General features: G+C 35.9%; 1 protein-coding gene across 2 annotated transcripts in view; it reads left to right on the plus strand.

Moving 5' to 3' along the window:
* The window catches only part of FUT8 (fucosyltransferase 8), a 186,938-nt gene extending 167,569 nt beyond the window's left edge, over positions 1-19,369 (plus strand). For both annotated transcript variants that reach the window (XM_049770382.1, XM_049770383.1), the window contains 2 exons: positions 3,047-3,197; positions 18,385-19,369. In XM_049770382.1, coding sequence (XP_049626339.1) covers positions 3,047-3,197; positions 18,385-18,702 — 469 coding nt within the window. In that variant the 3' untranslated portion in view covers positions 18,703-19,369. The remainder of the gene's footprint in view (positions 1-3,046; positions 3,198-18,384) is intronic.
* Positions 19,370-19,725: the final 356 nt, after the last annotated feature.

The raw sequence follows: 19,725 nt of genomic DNA on the forward strand, positions 1-19,725 counted from the left end.
AAAGGAGATACCATGTCATGCCAATGAGAATTGCATATATTAAAAAATGCTATGAATAACCAGTGTTGGAGAGCATGCATTGAGAAAAGGATCCTCAATCACTATTGGTGAGGCTAGCATCTGGCTCAATATCTATGGAAAGAAATATGGAGTTCTCTCAAAAAAGTAAGAGAAGTCAGAGAGACAGCACAGCGATTGGGCATTTGCTTTGCATGCAGCTGACCCTGGACAGACCCAGGTTCGATTCCTGGCATCCCATACGGTCCCGAGCCTGCCAGGAGTGACTTCTGAGTGCAGAACCAGTAGTAACCCCCTGAGCACCACCGTATGTGCCCCCCCCCCAAAATAAGTATATTTATAAGAATAGAATTCAGACAATTCAATAACTACTTCTTGGCATCTGTCTCAAAAAATATAAAACCATGAACTCTATATATGCACACCTATGCTCAGTAGTCCGGATATCTAAACAACCAAAATGTCCAACAAAGGGTGAATGGATTAAGAAGTTGTGATGTATATAAATAATGGGATACAATGCAACTGTAAGAGAACAGGTCATCTTCTCTTCAATTTGGATGGAACCAGAAAGAATCATGTTAAAGAGGAATTAGACAGGTGGAGGACTGAATACCGTCACTCATGTGAAATACAGAGAGAAAAAACTAAGATAATAGTACTGAACAAAGACAAACCTCTAGCATTGGAATACAGAACAAATTATCAAATAGTGGGAGGAGTGGAGGACAAGAATAAAGACTACGTCAAAGGTGACATGTGGGCAGTGGTAAATGGTGTGGACAATTTGGAGGTATTGGGTGCAGTAAATTTGTATATTAATACCTTAAAAAAAATCTAACAATTTATAACTGCCTAAGTTCTATTGAATTAAAAATAAATGACCACATAGAAGAAAATAAGAATTACAAAAGTACAAATTATCATAGATTCTAAATTAAAAATTTAAATGAAGCTTCATCATGATTATATGCTAAAGGAAACGCTCAGTGACCAGATTTGAAAAACTCTTAGAAGCCACTCCTTATTAATATTTTCTACTCAATTATGAATGAGAATGGACATTTATTTGTTGTATGTGAGTGATAGGGGAAGGGTGTTAGGACTGCACCCAGTGTTGTTCAGGTCTTATTCCTGGCTCTGTGCTCAGGGATTACTCCTTATGCCCTGCGATGCCAAGAATTTTACCTACCAACTGGACCAAAGAGTCTTACTTTTTTTTTTTTTTTTTTTTTTTTCGGTTTTTGGGCCACACCTGGTGACGCTCAGGGGTTATTCCTGGCTATGTGCTTAGAAATCGCTTCTGGCTTGGGGGACCATATGGGATGCCAGGGAATCGAACGGCAGTCCATCCTAGGCTAGCGTGCTCAAGGGAGATGCCTTGCTGCTTAGCACCACTGCTTCAGCCCCTAGATTCTTAGTTTTTGAGTAGCAAAGAGATTGGATCACACTCAGTATTGCTTGGGGAACTATTTTTGGTTCTGTGCTCAGGATGCCCCCAGTAGTGCTTGGGGGGGGCGCGGGATTATATGTGATACCAAGAATTTGAATCTGGTGTTAGTAGGTATGCAAAGCAAATCCCTATAATATATCTTTGGCTCAAAAGGCATATTAAAAAGTTTTCCACATCATTAATCATCAGTGAGATATAAATCAAAATAATAATGATATATCATCTCACACCAAAGAGATTGGCACACACCATAAAGAACACAAACAACCTGTGCTAGCATGGATGCAGGGAGAAAGAGACTTTCATTCACTGTGGGTAGAAATGTTGACTGGTTCAGCCTTTTGGAAAAACAATATGTATATTCTTCCCAAATATTATAAATTTGAACTACCATGTGACCCAGCAATACCACTCATAGGAATATAACTTAGGAGCCCAAAAACACAACACAAAAAAAGGCATCTGCACTCCTATGTTCATTATAGCACTATTCACAATAACCAGAATCTGGAAATAGTCCAAGTGCCTGAGAACAGATGAGTAAATAAAGAAACTGTGGTGCCATCTACACAGTGAAATACCACATAGCTATTAGGAAAAATGAAGACATGAAATTTGCTTATACATGGATGGATATGGAGATTATTAGTCTGGGTGAAATGATTTAGAAGGAGAGGGAGAGACTTAGAATAATCTCATTCATTTAATGGAATATAAGAAAAAGAAAAGGTAGTATGATGGCAATATCCACAGACAATAGAGATGAAGGCCAGGATGACCAGTGTGTGGCAGAAAGCTTGCTGCAAATTGCGAGAGAGTGCAGTTAGGGCAGAGACAGGACTCGTGTGACAATGACAGTTGGAAATGATAACTCTGGACAAGAACTGAGTGCTGAAAGGAGATAAAGTGATAAGCATGATACCCCTTCAGTGACAATATTGCAAATCATGTATCTAATGGGAAAAAAAGGAATAGTGAGAGAAGAAAAATATTTGCTACAGACGTAGACAGGGGAGGGCCTGGGTAAGGATAGGAAGAAAAATATGGACATTGGTGGCACGAGATGTACACTGGTGACAGGTGTTGTACACTGTTATTGAAACTTAATCATGTAAAACATGTAACTGTGGAAGAAAACTGTAATATGAACAGCTTTGTAAACTATAGTATTTAGATCAAGTAATTTTAACAAATTGAAAAATACATATTTGGCTCTGAGGAAGGACATTTTGATGGCATATATGGGTGCTTTCTATGCATACACATAAGTGTTCCAGAATAATTTCTACTCCTTTGGTAGTTTCAAAGATAGTTCACCAACTACTTTATTCAATATCATAATTAAAATTTCCCTTACTCTTAGAGAGGAACTCATCAACCTTGAATTGCAGTGCACAGCCAGAAATTGCAGTGAGGGGGGCTCCCAGACTTCCTGAGTACCTTTTGTGAGCCCCACACAAAAGGAGAGGAGCTCTTAGTCAAAGGAGCTGGTCTGCCTGTCAATCATAGAATATTACTTTGCTGATAGTATAGTGTCATTCCAGTGACTGTGTATACATTTATTTCTTTTCTCAGGTATCCCAATTATGAGTTTATCAGTGATAATTCGATCTCTTGGTCAGCGGGACTACATAATCGATACACAGAAAACTCACTTCGGGGAGTGATCCTTGATATACACTTTCTCTCCCAAGCAGACTTCCTAGTGTGTACTTTTTCATCCCAGGTAAGATGATAGAGCATTTTCAAATGGGAAATACACTTTTAGTCACATTAGACTGGAAATTTCCTAAGAGAGAGTGAGAGAGAAAACAATTATATTTGCTTTATTATGGCTCAGGTATACTTTTTTCTAATATTTTGGAATGAGTTGTTTTGTGAAAAATTATTATAAAATATAAGGGGGTAAAATTCTATTTGGGCTGAATTGTTAATAATTGCTGCAAATAGCAGTTGAATATATCTTCATTGTATCCAACTCCTCGTGTTGTTTAAAATACCTGTTCAGGGCTGGAGAAATAGCATGAATGTAGGGCATTTGCCTTCCATGCAAAAGAATGGTGGTTCGAATCCCGGCATCCCATATGGTCCCCCCAGCCTACCAGGAGAGATTTCTGAGCGTAGAGCCAGGAGTAACCTGAGTGCTGCTGGGTGTGACCCTCAAAAAAAAAAAAAAAGAAAAAAGAAAAGAAAAATAGAAAAGTGTAATGATGCTCAAAAGAGAAATGTATCGGGGCAGGAGAGATGATATGGAGGTAGGGCGTTTGCCTTCCATGCAAAGGATGGTGGTTCGAATTCCGGGTCCCCCGAGCCTGCCAGGAATGATTTCTGAGCGTAGAGCCAAGAGTAACCCCTGAGCGCTGTGGATGCGACCCAAAAACAAAACAAAACAAAAACCTGTTCAAAGCATTTAACAAAAATAGCAAGTAAAATTAAATTAATACTTTTTTACTTTTGCATATAGGCACTATATAACTAGAATCCATCAAGTTCTACACATCATTGTACTATTACTAAGAGATTTCAAAACGCAGGATTTTTTTTTCATTTGATTACTTATAGAAAAAAGAGTAAATGTAACTCCTCCTTAAAAAACCCGTGCCTTGAACTTAAGCACTGTAATACAGTGGGTAGGGTGCTTGCATTGCACGCAACTGACCCAGGTATGATCCCTGACATCCCAAAATACATATCTTACTCATATCGAGTATCTAGTGAGATAAAACTCACATGAAATAGAGAATAATTATAAAGAAATATGTATTATGTGTACCTAAAAACTTTGGAAAGGCAGAGAAAATAAATTACGAAAAAGGAAAGCTGTGCCTTTTCATAGAAATGCACTTCATAAAGTCGATTTTTTTTTTCAAAGATACCTACCTGAGCCAAAGCTATGTAGTAAGTTCCTTACAGAATAAGGTTATAACTTACACTCCAAAGAGAGCCACACAGTACAGAAATCACATTGCAGTGATCCTGTCAGAGGGAAACCTTCCTTGGCTTTTACATTCCCATAAAAGCATTGGCAACTGGTGTTCTAATCTGGAATGAAGATTCTATATGTGAGAAGATTTTCCATTTGAATATTAGGTGGCATGAAGAGTTACAACTACTTGAACTTGAATTGTTTGGAGAATCTGATTTTGTGCTTATCTGATCAAAGTGCAAAGAACTAACACCCTCCATGTAATTTTTTTATGCTTACTTTTAAGGATAAATTAATGAAGAGTCTTGATTTGCCTCATCATCTGCACCACCTCTACTGTAAACCCAGATTTTAGGCCCACCTGACATCTGTTCTTCTAGTGCAGGGTTTCTGGGACAAAGCATTTTGACATTTGGATAGATAATTTGTTTTGAAACCTTGAAGGATCCTTAGCAGATAGATCCATCAGTAGCATCACCCACCTCAATGTGTGACAACCAAAAAAGGCTTAGATGTTGCTAAAAATCTCAAGAGTAAGAGTGAGCAGAGAAGGCAAAGTTTCCTTTATTTAGAATTGCTAAATTCTAGTTTTTAATGTCTAAATTCTAAATTGCTAGTCTTATCTTAAAGCTATAAGGGCCAGAGCAATAGCACAGTAGTTTAAGCATTTGCCTTACTTGTGGCTGACCCGGGTTCAACCCATGTTAACCCATATAGTTCCCTGAGCCTGCCAGGAGCAATTTCTGAGCACAGAGCCAGGAGTAACCCCTGAGTGCTGCTGAGTGTAGCCCAAAACCCCAAAAAATAAATCTGTAAGATCAAATAAATTCATATCTGAATAATTGACTACCTAGAAGACTTGTAGAATTGTGTTTTATGCTCTGATTTCCTTCTTTCCTCTTTGATAATACCATTATCACTGGTATTATTACCATTCGGGAAGAAAATTCTTTTTTTTCCTCCCTCTTTTTAAAGAAGTGATAGAATTATTGAGTTTTAGAACTATGTCAGATAATGAAAATCTGTTTATACTTGAAGAACATAACATTCATAGAACTTTGTTTCATTTTATGCATAATATTTACTTCAGTGTGTTCTCCAGACCTCACATTTAGGGATGCAGTTTATAAAAAAAATGACTATATTACTGGGAGGCCTTTTTTTTATTCAAAAGAGTGTTTGTGCTCATATGTTACATTATTCCTAAAAACTCTTAGCAGGCTGAGTTTTTCTATAGTCATCATATACTAGATGGTTTTAATATTTTAAACAAAATTAAATAAAAATATTCAACACATTTATTTTTCCATACCAGTTTATTGTTTCAATTCTGTTTTAGTTTTATTGAAAGAGAAAAATCACCATACAGTGTGAAAATTTTGTTTCCAAAGGATAACTTTAAAATGCAAGTAAGCTTGTGTATATGTTGAGTTGAAGGAAATTGATCTGCAAACATTCCTGTATATGTCATACATTAGAAAGTGGAAAGAGACAGAATAAAGACTACATCTGGACTTTCTTAGAACAGTGACAAAAATAAAAATTAAGAACCAAATTTCACTCTGGAATAAAACAGGCATTCATTCTCATATTTTCTTTGATGATAACCTAAGGTCTCAAGAGAGAGAATAATAGAGGTTTAATCTTATTCATAGCATGTAAACTTTCTATATCTATTTACTATCTTCTATTGCCCTTATATATAAATATATATTTATAGCGAAAATAGTTTATCTGTTGGACATGAACTGTTGTAGACAATACCAGACAATACCAGAAGAATGAAATACTATACTAGAAAATAACATTGAAAAACTTGATTGATGATTTTGAAACTTCAGGCACTGATGTTAAGGCACCCTTTTCAGGATTATTTTTAACACCTTGGAACCCAATACTCATCACTCCCACCTCAGTTTCTGAATTTACAGTATAATTATCATAAAGTTTCAGGCATACAATTTTCTAACTCTACACTCATCATCACACATTGATGAGGATATCAATGTCTCATGGTCCCAATCCTACCCTCATAGTAAACTCTTTTAAATTCATCTGACTCTCATGATGTTGCCATTACCCTTTTATTATTCCTTTATTGTGTTTTTTTCATATTCCACATAGAAGAGACATCATTCTGTATTTATTCCTCTCTTTTTGACTGCCTCTACTTAGCTTGATCCCTATAGTCCCATCTGTGTAGCAGCAAATTGCATAATTTCATCTTATAACTAAGTAGTAGTCTATTTTGTGTATCGGTATGTATGTGTATAATTGTAGTTATATTATCTACTCATTTGTTCTTAGGCACTTGGGTTGTTTCCATATCTTGCCTATTATAAAATGCACTACAATAAACATAGGAATTCATTTAAAATGGTATTTTGGGCCCCTGGGGTAGATTCTAAAAAGAGGAATTGCTAAGTCATATGAAAGCTAAATTCTTAACTTTTTATGATTTCTCCATAATGTTTTTATAGAGACTAAACCAGATATAGCATTCCCACTAACAGTTGGATAGGGGTTTCTTGTTTCCCATATCCAGTCTTTCCAGTGTCTTTTTATTCTAGTCATTTCTTTTGTAATGCAGAAATTTCTAAATTTGATGAAATATCATTTGTTTATTTTTGCTTTTGTTTACTTGATTAATAGCATTGAGTCATTGAAAATACCTCTTAAGTCAATTTCATTACAAGTTTTGTACATTCTGGTCTAATACTAAGGTCTAATTTGAATTAACCTGTGTATGGCATATGGGTGAATATAAGTTTCTTTTTTGCATGTGACTAGCCAATTTTTTCAGCACCATTTGCTAAAGTGTCTTTCCTCGTTCCACTTCATATTTCTAAGTCCTTTTTCTTTTTTTGAGGGGTGTTTGGGTGGGACCACATCCAGTGGCACTCGGGTTACTCCTGCCTCTGTGCTCAGAAATCACTCCTGACAGTGCTCAGGGAACGATATGGGATGCTGGGATAGAATCTGGATTGGTTGTATGCACAGCAAATGCCCTACTTGCAGTGCTGTTGGTCTGGCCCTATGGTCCTTTTTCAAACTAAGATTAACTACAAATACTGGAGGGTCTTTCTGTGGGTTCTTAATTATATTCCATTGGTCTGACAATTCGCCTTTATTTAAGTATCATATAGTCTTTGTTACTAGAGTTTTTAGGAGAAAGGAAGCCTCCCTTCTAATTTTTTTTTTTCAGAATAGCTTTAGGATTTTATTACTGCTTATAAATTTTAACAGCATTTGGTCCTTGTCCCTGAAAATTGCCATGGGAATTTGTATGAGGTCTTCATTGAATCTATGTGGTGTTTTGTATAGGAATATTTATTTTATCAACATTAATCTTTCTAGTTCATGAATGTCTTGCCTTTTCCTGTTTGTCTTCTACTAATAGAAGCATAGTTTTCATTGTATACCTCTTTAACTACCTCTATAAAGTTGATTCCCAGGTACTTAATTTGAGGCACATTTGTGAATGGATTTGTTTTCTTCTCTTCTACATAAAGAAATGTCATGAAATTCTGTTTGTTAATTTTGTAACTTGCCACTTACCCTTCCAGGTTTATAGTTTGTAGTAGCGGTTTTGTTTGGTTTCATTTTTGCTAGCATTTTTAGAGTTTTCTAAATATAATGATGATGTCATTTGCAAATAATGATTTGTCTTATTTTTTCTCTTATCTCTTTAATATCTCTTTCTTTGTCTAATAGTGATGATAGTTAGCATTTCTACCTTGTATCTGACTTTACAGGAAAATTTTTCACTTTTTCAGCACTAAGTATGATGTTAGCTATTATGGGTTTGTGTTAACTAACTTTATATATATTTAAGAAAGTTCCTTTCGGGCCCGGAGAGATAGCACAGTGGCGTTTGCCTTGCAAGCAGCCGATCCAGGACCAAAGGTGGTTGGTTTGAATCCCGGTGTCCCATATGGTCCCCCGTGCCTGCCAGGAGCTATTTCTGAGCAGACAGCCAGGAGTAACCCCTGAGCACCGCCGGTGTGGCCCAAAAACAAAAAACAAAAAAAGAAAGTTCCTTTTATCCCCCATTTTATAAAGAGTTCTTATCATAAATTAATTTTTGGATCTTGTCAAGTGCTTTCTCAATATTTGTTATCATATGATTTGTAAATTTCCTTATATTGATATGGCATATTACATCAATTGGCTTGTGTAATTAAACCATCCTTCCTTTGAATTTAGGGATCACTCTTGCTGTGCCTCGTGTCTCTGGGGATCTAACCTGGGTCAGCCATATGCAAGGCAAGCATTCTCCCCACTGTACTATCACTCTGATGCCTTAAAGAAGACCAGTTAGTGCTTCTTGAAAATCTGCCTTCAGAGCTGTGATTTGTTGGCTTATTTGTGAAGGTCATTGCTCTATGAATAGAGGACTCTTGTTAAAATGTTTGTTTCATTCTGCTTATTCATGGTTTTCTGGCCTGTGAAGCTTTTGATAGGTCTGCTATGAATCTTATAGGAGATTCTTTATATGTATATTTCTTCTTTGATCTTTCTGTGTTCAGTTTTTTTTTTCTAGAGAGTGATTTTATTCATTTTTTTTATTTTTATTTTGACCAAAGTGGATTACAAATCTTTCACAGTAATTTTTTAGGTACATAGTGACATTGAATCAGGGGCATTCTCACTACCAATGTTGTCCTTCCTCCAAACCTGTTCCCAGCATGCATCCCATGTCCCCCTCCTTTACCACCCAGGTTGCTAGTATAAGTGGTCCCGGACCTCTGTGTCTAGTATGTTGTAGATTGGGTGTCGATTCTGTTGTCTTGGCTTTGGATTTGGTGTTTAAGTCTAATCATTCTTTTTATTTTTACTTAATGTTCATATAACTGTCTGGTCTTGGTACGCTCCATTATTTCCCCCTCAATTTGTGAGGTGAAATAAGATGTTTCAAATTATGTGGTTGTTTGAAGAAAAAAATAAAATAAAATGGGGCAAAAATCAAACAAGTAAAAAATGGGAGGAGTCCTTCTAGAGGCTATAAATATCACTTTACGAAAAGAAAGGGAAAAAGGGAGAAACATAACAATACTAAAAAAAATTTAAAAAAAAAATCGAACAACTCGAAAAGCACCACAGCAATAAAGACACCAACCACACACTAACCATGGTCCTGAAATAAAAAACAAAGCACACATACAACAAAAAAAGAAACCCACGAGGGGAAAAAAAAGCAAGCAACAAACAACAACAATAGCAAAACCAAAATAAAGTTAATTTGTTCCTCTCTCTGTCTTTCTCTCACTCTCTCCTCTCTCTTCTCTCTCTCCACTCTCTCTCTTTTTCCTTGCATAGGCACAGTCATATTGGAGAAATTAGAAAGGGAATTCCTTTGGCCTAAGAGATACAGGGTTTCTCCGCCCTTGAAGTATACTGCCATAGGAATAACTACAGGCTCCATACATGTTCTTTTACTCTTCCCTTGGTCCTTTGGTGGTGTTTTCAATTTTCTGTCTCTCTCCTTAGCTTTTATCTCGTTAGCTTTTTTTTTTTTTAATTACAGTGTGTCTTGGAATTTTTCTTTTGGATTAATTTTAGATGGAACTCTGAGCTATTTGAATCTGATTACATCACTCAGTCTTAAACTTTGGGAAATTCTCAGTTATTTCTTTGACCAATAGTTTTTTCATCTATTTCATCTTCCTATTTCTCAGAGGTTCCTATTATTTTTATATTGTTCCTCTTTAACTCTATAATTCTCTAATATGTTTTTCATTTATTTTGACATTTTTTGTCATCTACTATTCTTTATCATGTTGTATTTATCTTTTAGCTCATTGGTTTGCTCCTCAACTGCTTTCACTCTGCTACATAGGTCTTCCATTGAGGCCTTCCAGTATCACCCATCATGCTCTTCATGATCTATGACTTCTGCCTGTCATTTTCTCTTGTCTTCTCTCTCATACACATATATTTTTTTTTCTGGAGTTCTCTAAATTATCCTTTCTTTCATCTCATCAGCCAGCCTCACTATGGTCACTCTATAATTGTCATCTAAGAGATTATAGATCTGGCTTGGTACTGTGAGATCCTTATAAACTATTCTCCTAATTCATTGATTTTCATCGGCTCTTAGTGATTTTAAATTATGTCTCTTATGCACTGAGAGCTAGAGATTAGGACCCAATTTTGTGCAGGCCTGACTAGCAGTTTAAGACTCACTTTCTCCATTTCCATCAGGAGCCCTATGTTGTCCAGTACATCTGTACTGGCTCCTTTTATAGAGTTGAAAGTGACCCGTTTGCTTTAGTCCTTGAAATTGGGCCTTCAGCTTACCAATGCATACTCGAAACTTCTAGTTTTTTGACTTACCTGCCTTGACATAGAATTTGGGAGTAGGACACTAAACCAGCTTTCTGCCTAGATCTTCTGTCGGTGGAATCTGAAAGACCTTGTGTGCTTGGGTGCCTTTGCAACCCACAAAATTTACTTAACTCACTTTTACGCTCAAGATTTTCTACTATTGCCTGCTTTAATGGCCGTGCTTCCTTTAAATATCTTTGCTCCTCCCCTCAACTCTTTAACCACGTAATTCTCTTACCTACTATACAACTGCTTTTCAAAGGGTGGGGACCCTCTCAGAATACTTATTGCCAGACTCTATAGGACCATTTAGGGAATCCTTTTGTTTCTGTTTTATTGAATTTACAACCAAATGTGATTTATAGGGCACGTTTCTCTGTCATCTTGACCCCATCCTCCAGTCTCAAAACTTTTGATTTTCCTGGATCTTGTTTCGAGTAAGGGGCATCTGGGAGTTATCACTCCTTAATTGAAAAAATTTTAAGAGCCAGTAGTTTGATTATATTCTCTGATTTTTACTGTTGTTATTCTTTGTTTTCTAAATTCTTTATCACATTGGTTTTTAAATTCAAGTTTGTTTTAAAATCCTCCTAATTAAAAAGAACATGGGCTAGAGAGAGTGCAGGGGATAGAGTACTTGCCTTGAGTGACCCCTGAACACAGAGCATGGGGTAAGCCCTGAGCACAATATGTGGCCCCAATTTCTTTTTTTTTTACAATCAGAGAAAAATAATTTCAGGATTTAATCTAAATTTAAGAGGTAACACTAACATTTCTCAAGAATAACAGGTAAATTTTGAAAGCTATGCAATAACATCCTAAACTTTATTTTCTGTCATTAGAAATTGCTAGTACCCAAAACATTTATTTTGCCACGTAACATATTTTGTAATTTAGTGAAACTATCTTAAATATGAGTGAAGAAATTTCAGTTGGAAAACTAATCACAGTCTATAGATAAGTTGTTTGAGGAAATATATCAGAAAGGTGTTTTGGAAATATTTTTTGTTAAGTTTTTAAATCAGTTCTTATTCTAGAATCTGAATATAGAAAATTATTATTATAGATGTGCATTTAAAAGATAGTCAGCATTATTTAAGAAACAATCAACATTATTCAATTGTTTTAACCATTGTAATCATAACAGACAAAATTACTTTCTTTCTTCCTCTATGACACTTCCCATTGTGGTATTTAATATATTCTTGTGGTACTCTATTATCTTATTTCAAATTCACACACTATACAACTGGCCTCATTACCCTCTAAATTCAGATTTTGGATAACCTAGAGGGAGAAACCAGATATTACATTCATTTTATTCCACACAGATGGCTTTGGATGGGAATTTCAACTGGGACTGGCTCATAAACCAACAGCGGCTGGTGTTCTTTCTTTGAATAGTAAAACAAAGTAGTTTCAGAAGTGCACAGTTCTCCCAGCTTCACTGAGAACTCACTTACAGCTTCTCACACTAGGAGATCCTCTTGGTCCAGTCTGTTTTGACAAAAATAAAAATATGAAAATGTTCCATCTGCTCTCAAAAATCTTTGGAGACTCATGCAAACTCAGAAGACCTTCAGGATAAAATTCAAATAAATGGGTTTTTCTTTTTAACTGAAATAAAAGTTATGTTGTGTTTTAATGTTTGGAAAGCTTTTTGCTCTTTTTTCAGTACTGTGTCTTTCTTTTATAGTGTTCTAAAAATAATATAGTGCCATGTCAGTACAGAATTAAATAAAACATGCTATGTTTGGTCAGCCATTGCTTTTTAAAGCAGACTGTTGTTCTTGGTTATGCTACATATCAAGTATCAAACTAAGTTTTGGCATCAGTTGAAATCTTTCATTTACCTGCCAAATGATACAGATTTATGAAGCTCAAAGAGACTTAAGTAATTATGCATAAATATAATGCTATAGTTATCTTCCCAGCCCTTTACAGTAAATTGCCTCAGTTAATACAAAGAAAATGTTTTTATTGGCTTAGAATCTTGTATACAGATCCAAAGGATTACATATCAGCTAGGGACTTGCATCTGTACTTTTGGACTAATATTGTGCTTAAACCATTCAATAGCTACTTATTGAATACCTGCTATGTGGCAGGAATATGTGTTTATTCTAAAACAGTACTTGGTTGAGAGCCAAAAAGTTATAATTAGATCTTTGTTTTCCTTCTTTTTTAAATTTACTTAATCTTCCTGAGACATAATTTCATCTGTAAACTATGATGAATAATAAATATAGTCACCAAAGTGTTGTATGAGTTAATAAGTTGAGAAAGAGAGTATGCAGCAACAATACCTGGAACCATAATGCTTATTAAGCTGAGATGCTATCATTATCACCATTTTTATAAGGCAAAGGGCATGAAACTGGCCTACTTGAGTGTCTGAAATTCTGTTTCTTATTTTACTTAAGGCAATGTTATCTAGCAAGGCTAACACATCAACAACTATTAAAAAAAAAAACGTAAGATAGTTATTAGGATTAATCCTCAAAAAGAGGGTGTACTAAAGTCATAGGGTTTTTTGGGGGGTCACACCCAACAGTGCTCAGAGGTTACTCCCGTATCTACGCTCAGAAATCGCTTCTGACAGGCTCAGGAAACCACATGGGATGCCAGGATTCGAGCCACCGTCCTTCTGCATGCAAGGCAAACACCTTACCTCCATGCTATCTCTCCAGCCCCAGTCACAGTTTTTATTTTTGTTTTTTGTTTGTTTGTTTGTTTGTTTGTTTGTTTGGGGACCACACCGGAGGTGCTCAGGGTTTACTCCTGGTGCTGCATTCAGAAATCACTCTGGCAGGTTAGGGGACTATATGGGTTGCTGAGGGTTGAACCCAGGTCGGCCACATGCAAAGCAAGTGCCCTAACTGCTGTGCTATCACTCCAGCCCTTGAATTCACAGTTTTTAAGAAAGTTAGACATTTAATAGTGAAAAAAAAGGATGACATCAAGATTTATTGATTGCCACAAGATTTATTGATCATCAAAAGGTCTATGAAAGGTCACTGTAGCTGTTAGAGAGAGTGGGGGGATCCTGACATCTCTCAGGTTTGCCCATGGATGAATTTGGGATTATATTCTATTTTTCTGATGTTACAAAGAGAACAGAATTTTTCAGAGAAAATATGTTTTTCAATTTGGGGTCCTCAAACTTTTTAAACAGGGGGCCTGTTCACTGTCCTTTAGACTGTTGGAGGGCCAGATTATAGTAAAAACAAAAATTATGAACAAATTTCTATTGCACACTGCATATATCTTATTTAGAAGTGAAGAAACAAAATGGGAATAAATACAATATGTGGCCCACGGGCCGTAGTTTGAGGACCATTGATTTAAACACATGCAGATTGACATGATTCTAAGCCTGTGTAACTGTAGTCATAGTCTGTGACTGACCTTTGATACCTATAAAATGAGTTTGATAGACTCTTATGAAGTTAGTGAAAGGATTAAATTGGATGTCTATAAAGTACCTCTGAATTCTCAATAAGTTTGCTTGTATTGTTGTTGTGCTTTGTTAATATTTGAACAGCTTACTTTGGTCCTTGTCTTAGTTTCTACTTGACTTGCTTGCCCTGTTTGGGCTATTAAATAAATTGTAAAGTTCAGTTTCAATTATCAGTGTTACAGAGGTCACACCCAGCAGATCTCTTTGAGATGGGTGTTGGGTGTACTCAGCAATGTTCTTCCAGGGGTAGGGGTTTAAGAATAGACACCAGGGAACAATGGTTCCATGCCATGAAGTACCAGTAATCTAAATCAGGGCGCACATAGGCAGGGCTTGTGTTTATTTGAGCTGCTTCCCTACCCATCTACTTCCCTGCCCCCCAAATTCTTTTTAACTTCATTGTATTATACTGACATATTTCTAACCATTTTAATCAGACCATAGATTTCCAATATAAAATTAGTTTGCCTGAACATTTGTCATAGTAGCTTCATTCAATCAGTCATCAACTGTTCACACCAGGAATCAGACTTATACCAGGGAAGGCCCTAATGCTGCCCTGGCACTGACTTTCTCCAGGATGGGTTCTTATGATATCTTGACAATTTGGAAACAGCAACAATATACTTTAAGGACTGGTTTCTCTACCTCGCCACCCAATGGTGATTCTGACTTCAACATAGGATTTGTGCAAAATCCAACATCTCTATAGAAGCCTGACTGAGACTGCCATGATGAAGACTTTTCCTGGGACCATGAAGAAAGTCGTTGGGGTTAGACAACTTATTTTTTTTTGTTTTTGTTTTTGTTTTTGTTTTTTTTTGGGGGGGGGGTTGAGCCACACCCGGCAGTGCTCAGGGGTTACTCCTGGCTATCTGCTCAGAAATAGCTCCTGGCAGCCACAAGGGACCATGTGGGACACCGGGATTCGAACCAACCACCTTTGGTCCTGGATCGGCTGCTTGCAAGGCAAATGCTGCTGTGCTATCTCTCCGGGCCCTAGACAACTTATTATGCCTGCAGCTTATAGGTGGTCTTTATAGCAAGATGTTTTATGGGTAGGGACACCCTGTTCTTTATTTAGGCCAAAGTATTTTTCTTTCTATTTTCCCCAACTTTTGCTGTGCCTATGGAAAAAAATGCCACCCCCCTCTTTTTTTCTTTTAAATAGGGGCCTCCACCTTTTCATAGAACCTTAGAACACAGATTACTTTGTTTTACTTCATATTCCTGCATTTGGCCACACCTGGGGACGCTCAGGGGTTACTCCTGGCTATGCGCTCAGAAATCGCTCCTGACTTGGGGGACCATATGGGATGCCGGGGATTGAACCAGGTCTATCCTGGGTTTGACCACATGCAAGGCAGATGCCCTACTGCTGTGCTATCGCTTTGGCCCCTATTCCTGCATTTTTCTATAAAATTAAGAATTAAAAAAAAGGATAGGGGCCTAGAGCCAAGTGGTCTCAGGTGCATTGGTGGAGAAAAAAGGACAGAACTAAATATCCAAACTAAATTCAACAACAGTAGATTTAAGAGACCCAAACTAAAACAATTTAAACTTAAAATGGGTCTGTAATACTAGCAGCTCAGGGGGCAAAGGGTTTTGGTTATAGGATGCACTCTGGGAACATTGGTGGAGGTAGGTTGACATTAGTGGTGGTAATGGCCCCGACTCATTGTCTATCTGAAACCCAACTATGAAGGACTTTGTAAATTAAAATAGTTTAAAGTAAATTAAATAAGAAATGCAACACAGGTGAATATAGTTGATTTAGAATGAATTTTGCATTCAGAAAATATATACAATTAATCTGTTAATACTATAGAAAATTTGAAAGCCAAACATCTGGATTCTGTGTGTATAACTGAAGTATTAGTATTAGAATTGGGGCAGATCATTTAATAATCTCATTATAATTTAGTCCCCGTTTGAAAATTGAAAATTAATAGTGTACTACATATAAAAATATTACAGCATTTTAAAATTGCCCTCAACTTCCTGGAATTCCAGTTCTTAGCGATTTAGCAAATGAAGAGTGATTCAGTTTGCTCATAACAGTTATGAATGACTATCTCCATTTAATTTTTGATCTTCATGACTTTTGAGTTTTAAAGGAATGCTGTGTACTCCCTAATTGTGTTACTGAAAAGATTAATGATTATTTTAAGTATTATCATCTGAAATGCAGAAGTGTTGGTATAGGAACAATAACACATTAAATGATAACCACAGCTAAATATTTTAGAAAAAATTAACTGAATTACATTGCCTGTTCACAATATATAAAGTAAGACTTTTAAGGCAAATGATAACCTTCTTTCTTTACCTGTGCTTATGAAAGTTTCTAAAATCAACTCTATAACAATTATATTAGTTGTTCAAAATGTTGTGCCTCCACTGTTGTATTTGTTGGTTAAATTTTGTACCCAGCATAATTTCAAGAAATAATGCTTAGATTGTGGAATTTCAGTTGAACAGAAAAATCCTTAAATAGTTTTAAATGCCTGCGGTAAATATATCTTCAAAGGGTAGGATGGCTTATTTATTTCAGTTCTACAATGCTAGTATCTATATAGCATCCTTAAAACTCCTTAGAATAGATAGTGCATATATTTTAGTTTATTGCTGATACTATCTGATTTTCAATAATTACATGAATTTCTGTTGGGAAGAATTCTGAAATTACATCCAAAATAAGAGGAAATTTAAAGGAACAGCAGTATTTATTTGTTTATAATTCTAAACCTTGAATTCTTCAAGGGCACAGACTATTCCATTCAGTTTCGTACTATTACTGCCTAATATGGAATGCTCACTTTATGACTATTTTTGCATTACAGCTAAGTTTATTAATATATATTAACTACACTAAAATGAAAATGTTTTAAATGTCTATACTTTTATTATTCTTTTATTTAGTTCTGTGATTTACATAGTTATTACTCATAGTTGGGTTTCAGGCATACAATTTCGATGCCTGTCTATCCAATGCCGGTCCAGTGTCAGCTTTCCTTCACTAATGTCTTTGACGTTTTTTTATTAGCTTATTTAAGCATTGTGGTTTAAAAGGTCGATCATAATACAGTTTTTTTCACAGTTAAAAGTTGGTCATGATATTTTCAGTCATATAGTGTGCACAGTACATATTTCCTGCCACTGATATCCACAGTTTTTTCCCTGCCCTCCCCTTACCTGTCTCTGTTGCAGATATATTTCTTTTCTCTCCTTTCTCTCTCACTCACTCACTCTTCCCCTTTCTCTTATTCTCCTCTCACTCTCCCTTTGACCCTATAATACCACTCATAGGAATATACCCTAGGAGCCCAAAAACACAATACAGAAAAGTCCTCTGCATTCCTATGTTACAGAGCACTATTCACAATAGTCAGTATTTGGAAACGACTGAAGTGTCCACGAAGAGATGAGTGGCTAAAGAAACTGGTACATATGTACAATTGAATATTATGCAGCTATTGGGAAAAATGAAGTCATAAAATTTGGTTAAATCTGGATAGATATGGAGTATATTTTGCTGAGTGAAATGAGTCAGAGGGAGAAGAATAGACATGGAATGATCACATTCATTTATGGAATGTTAAAAAACAAGTATGATGATATCCAGAATCAAGAAAAGAGCCAGGAGGACCCTCATAGGAAGCTTGTCTCAAATAGCAGGGGCAGAGAGTTACCACTGTGACTGTGATAGTTGGAAATGATTACTTGGACAAAAACTGGGTGCTGAAAGGAGATAAAGTGATATGCATGATAAGCTTTCATTAACAGTATTGCAAATCATGGTGTCTTATTTGAAGGTTTGTTAGGATTCACATTAAACCTATCTGGACCTGGGCTTTGTTTGTTCTTGGGGAGATTCTTAATTACTATTTCAAGTTCCTTTTATTTATTTTTTATTTCTTTCTCTTCAAGTTTCTTTTTAAAAAGATAAAAGCATGTTTGTAATCATGGTGCTTAAATAAAGTTTTTTTTTTTAAAAAAAATAATAAAAATAAAAGATAAAGGCATAATGATGAAGATGATTTGTACTATCTTTTATAAGCAGATAGATCAAAAATGTATGACTAGTATCTACCACTTGTCTGTCTAGTCTTACTCTAATCCTAGTTTCTTTGGAAGAGGGTCCTGGAGATTATTGTGAACATTTTATGTATACTAACTATTTTTTTGTTCTTTTTCAAGGTCTGTCGAGTTGCTTATGAAATCATGCAAACATTGCATCCTGATGCTTCTGCAAATTTCCATTCTTTGGATGATATCTACTATTTTGGGGGCCAAAATGCCCACAACCAGATTGCCATTTATCCTCACCAACCTCGAACTCTCGATGAGATTCCTATGGAACCTGGAGATGTCATTGGTGTTGCAGGAAATCACTGGGATGGCTATTCTAAAGGTGTAAACAGAAAGCTGGGAAGGACTGGCCTGTATCCCTCCTACAAAGTCCGAGAGAAGATAGAAACAGTCAAGTACCCCACATATCCTGAGGCTGAGAAGTAAACCTGAGATGAAGAAGCAACTCACTTCAAATCATTTGAGCCAAACTGCTGATGGAGATGGAAAGCCCTGACCTAACAACTTAGGTTAAATACATAGACTTCTTTAGCACCAGGAAAAAACAAAACTGGAAACTGACAGATGCTTTATTAGTGAAATTCCTCTTTAACAAGGGCTACAGTGCCCTAAACCCATGCACAGTTGGATAATGTACTCACATATAACATACAAACAGGTTGTTTTCTATTTTTCCCCTTCTTTCAAAATTATATCCCCATGAAACAAACACTGCCACATTGTGTAATTTAAGTAACAGACATTTTGTGTGAGAATTCAAACATGGTGCCTATACCTGAGAGACCTATGTGACCTAATAAGAAGACCTACACTCCCGATCATGAGGAAGTTGATTCTTACCCAGTGGTGGTTTCATAACCACTGAATTCAATCCAACGATTCAGAATGAGAATGGATGCTTTTTTCTGGATTTTTTTTTAAGTAATTGCATAAGTTCATCCACCTCACCATTAATAAGTAAAGGATACATCAAAAAATAAAATGTTCACACTCCATTAAGAACTTTTATAAAACAATGCCATGAACAGATTCTTTAGTAATTAATGTTTCTGGACATTCTTTGATAACAAAAAATAAATTTTAAAAAGAGGAATTTTGTGAAGTTTCTAATATTTTTCATTGGATAATATGGTAGCCAGCCTTGTAGTGAAAAAACTGTGATAAAAAGAATAGTTCAATCATTTTTCTGCTTTACTTTGTTTCTAAAACTGGAGCTAATCCAGTTTTAAAGTCCAAAGAATTATTGGTCCATTTTAATATTGATAACTGAGTTTAATTAGTGTACATTACAGAATTGTTAAGAACATTCTGGTAGCTTGATTCTCATTTTGTCCCCTAGAGAAACTGTCATCTTCATTTTCAAAATTTTAAATTTCATGCTTTTGGTAACCTTTTATATTGTGGCTATTTAAACTTTGTAAATTGGGTGCTGTTATTCATCCAAACTCA

This window comes from Suncus etruscus, chromosome 3 (assembly GCF_024139225.1).
Source record: "Suncus etruscus isolate mSunEtr1 chromosome 3, mSunEtr1.pri.cur, whole genome shotgun sequence".
Taxonomy (NCBI): domain Eukaryota; kingdom Metazoa; phylum Chordata; class Mammalia; order Eulipotyphla; family Soricidae; genus Suncus; species Suncus etruscus.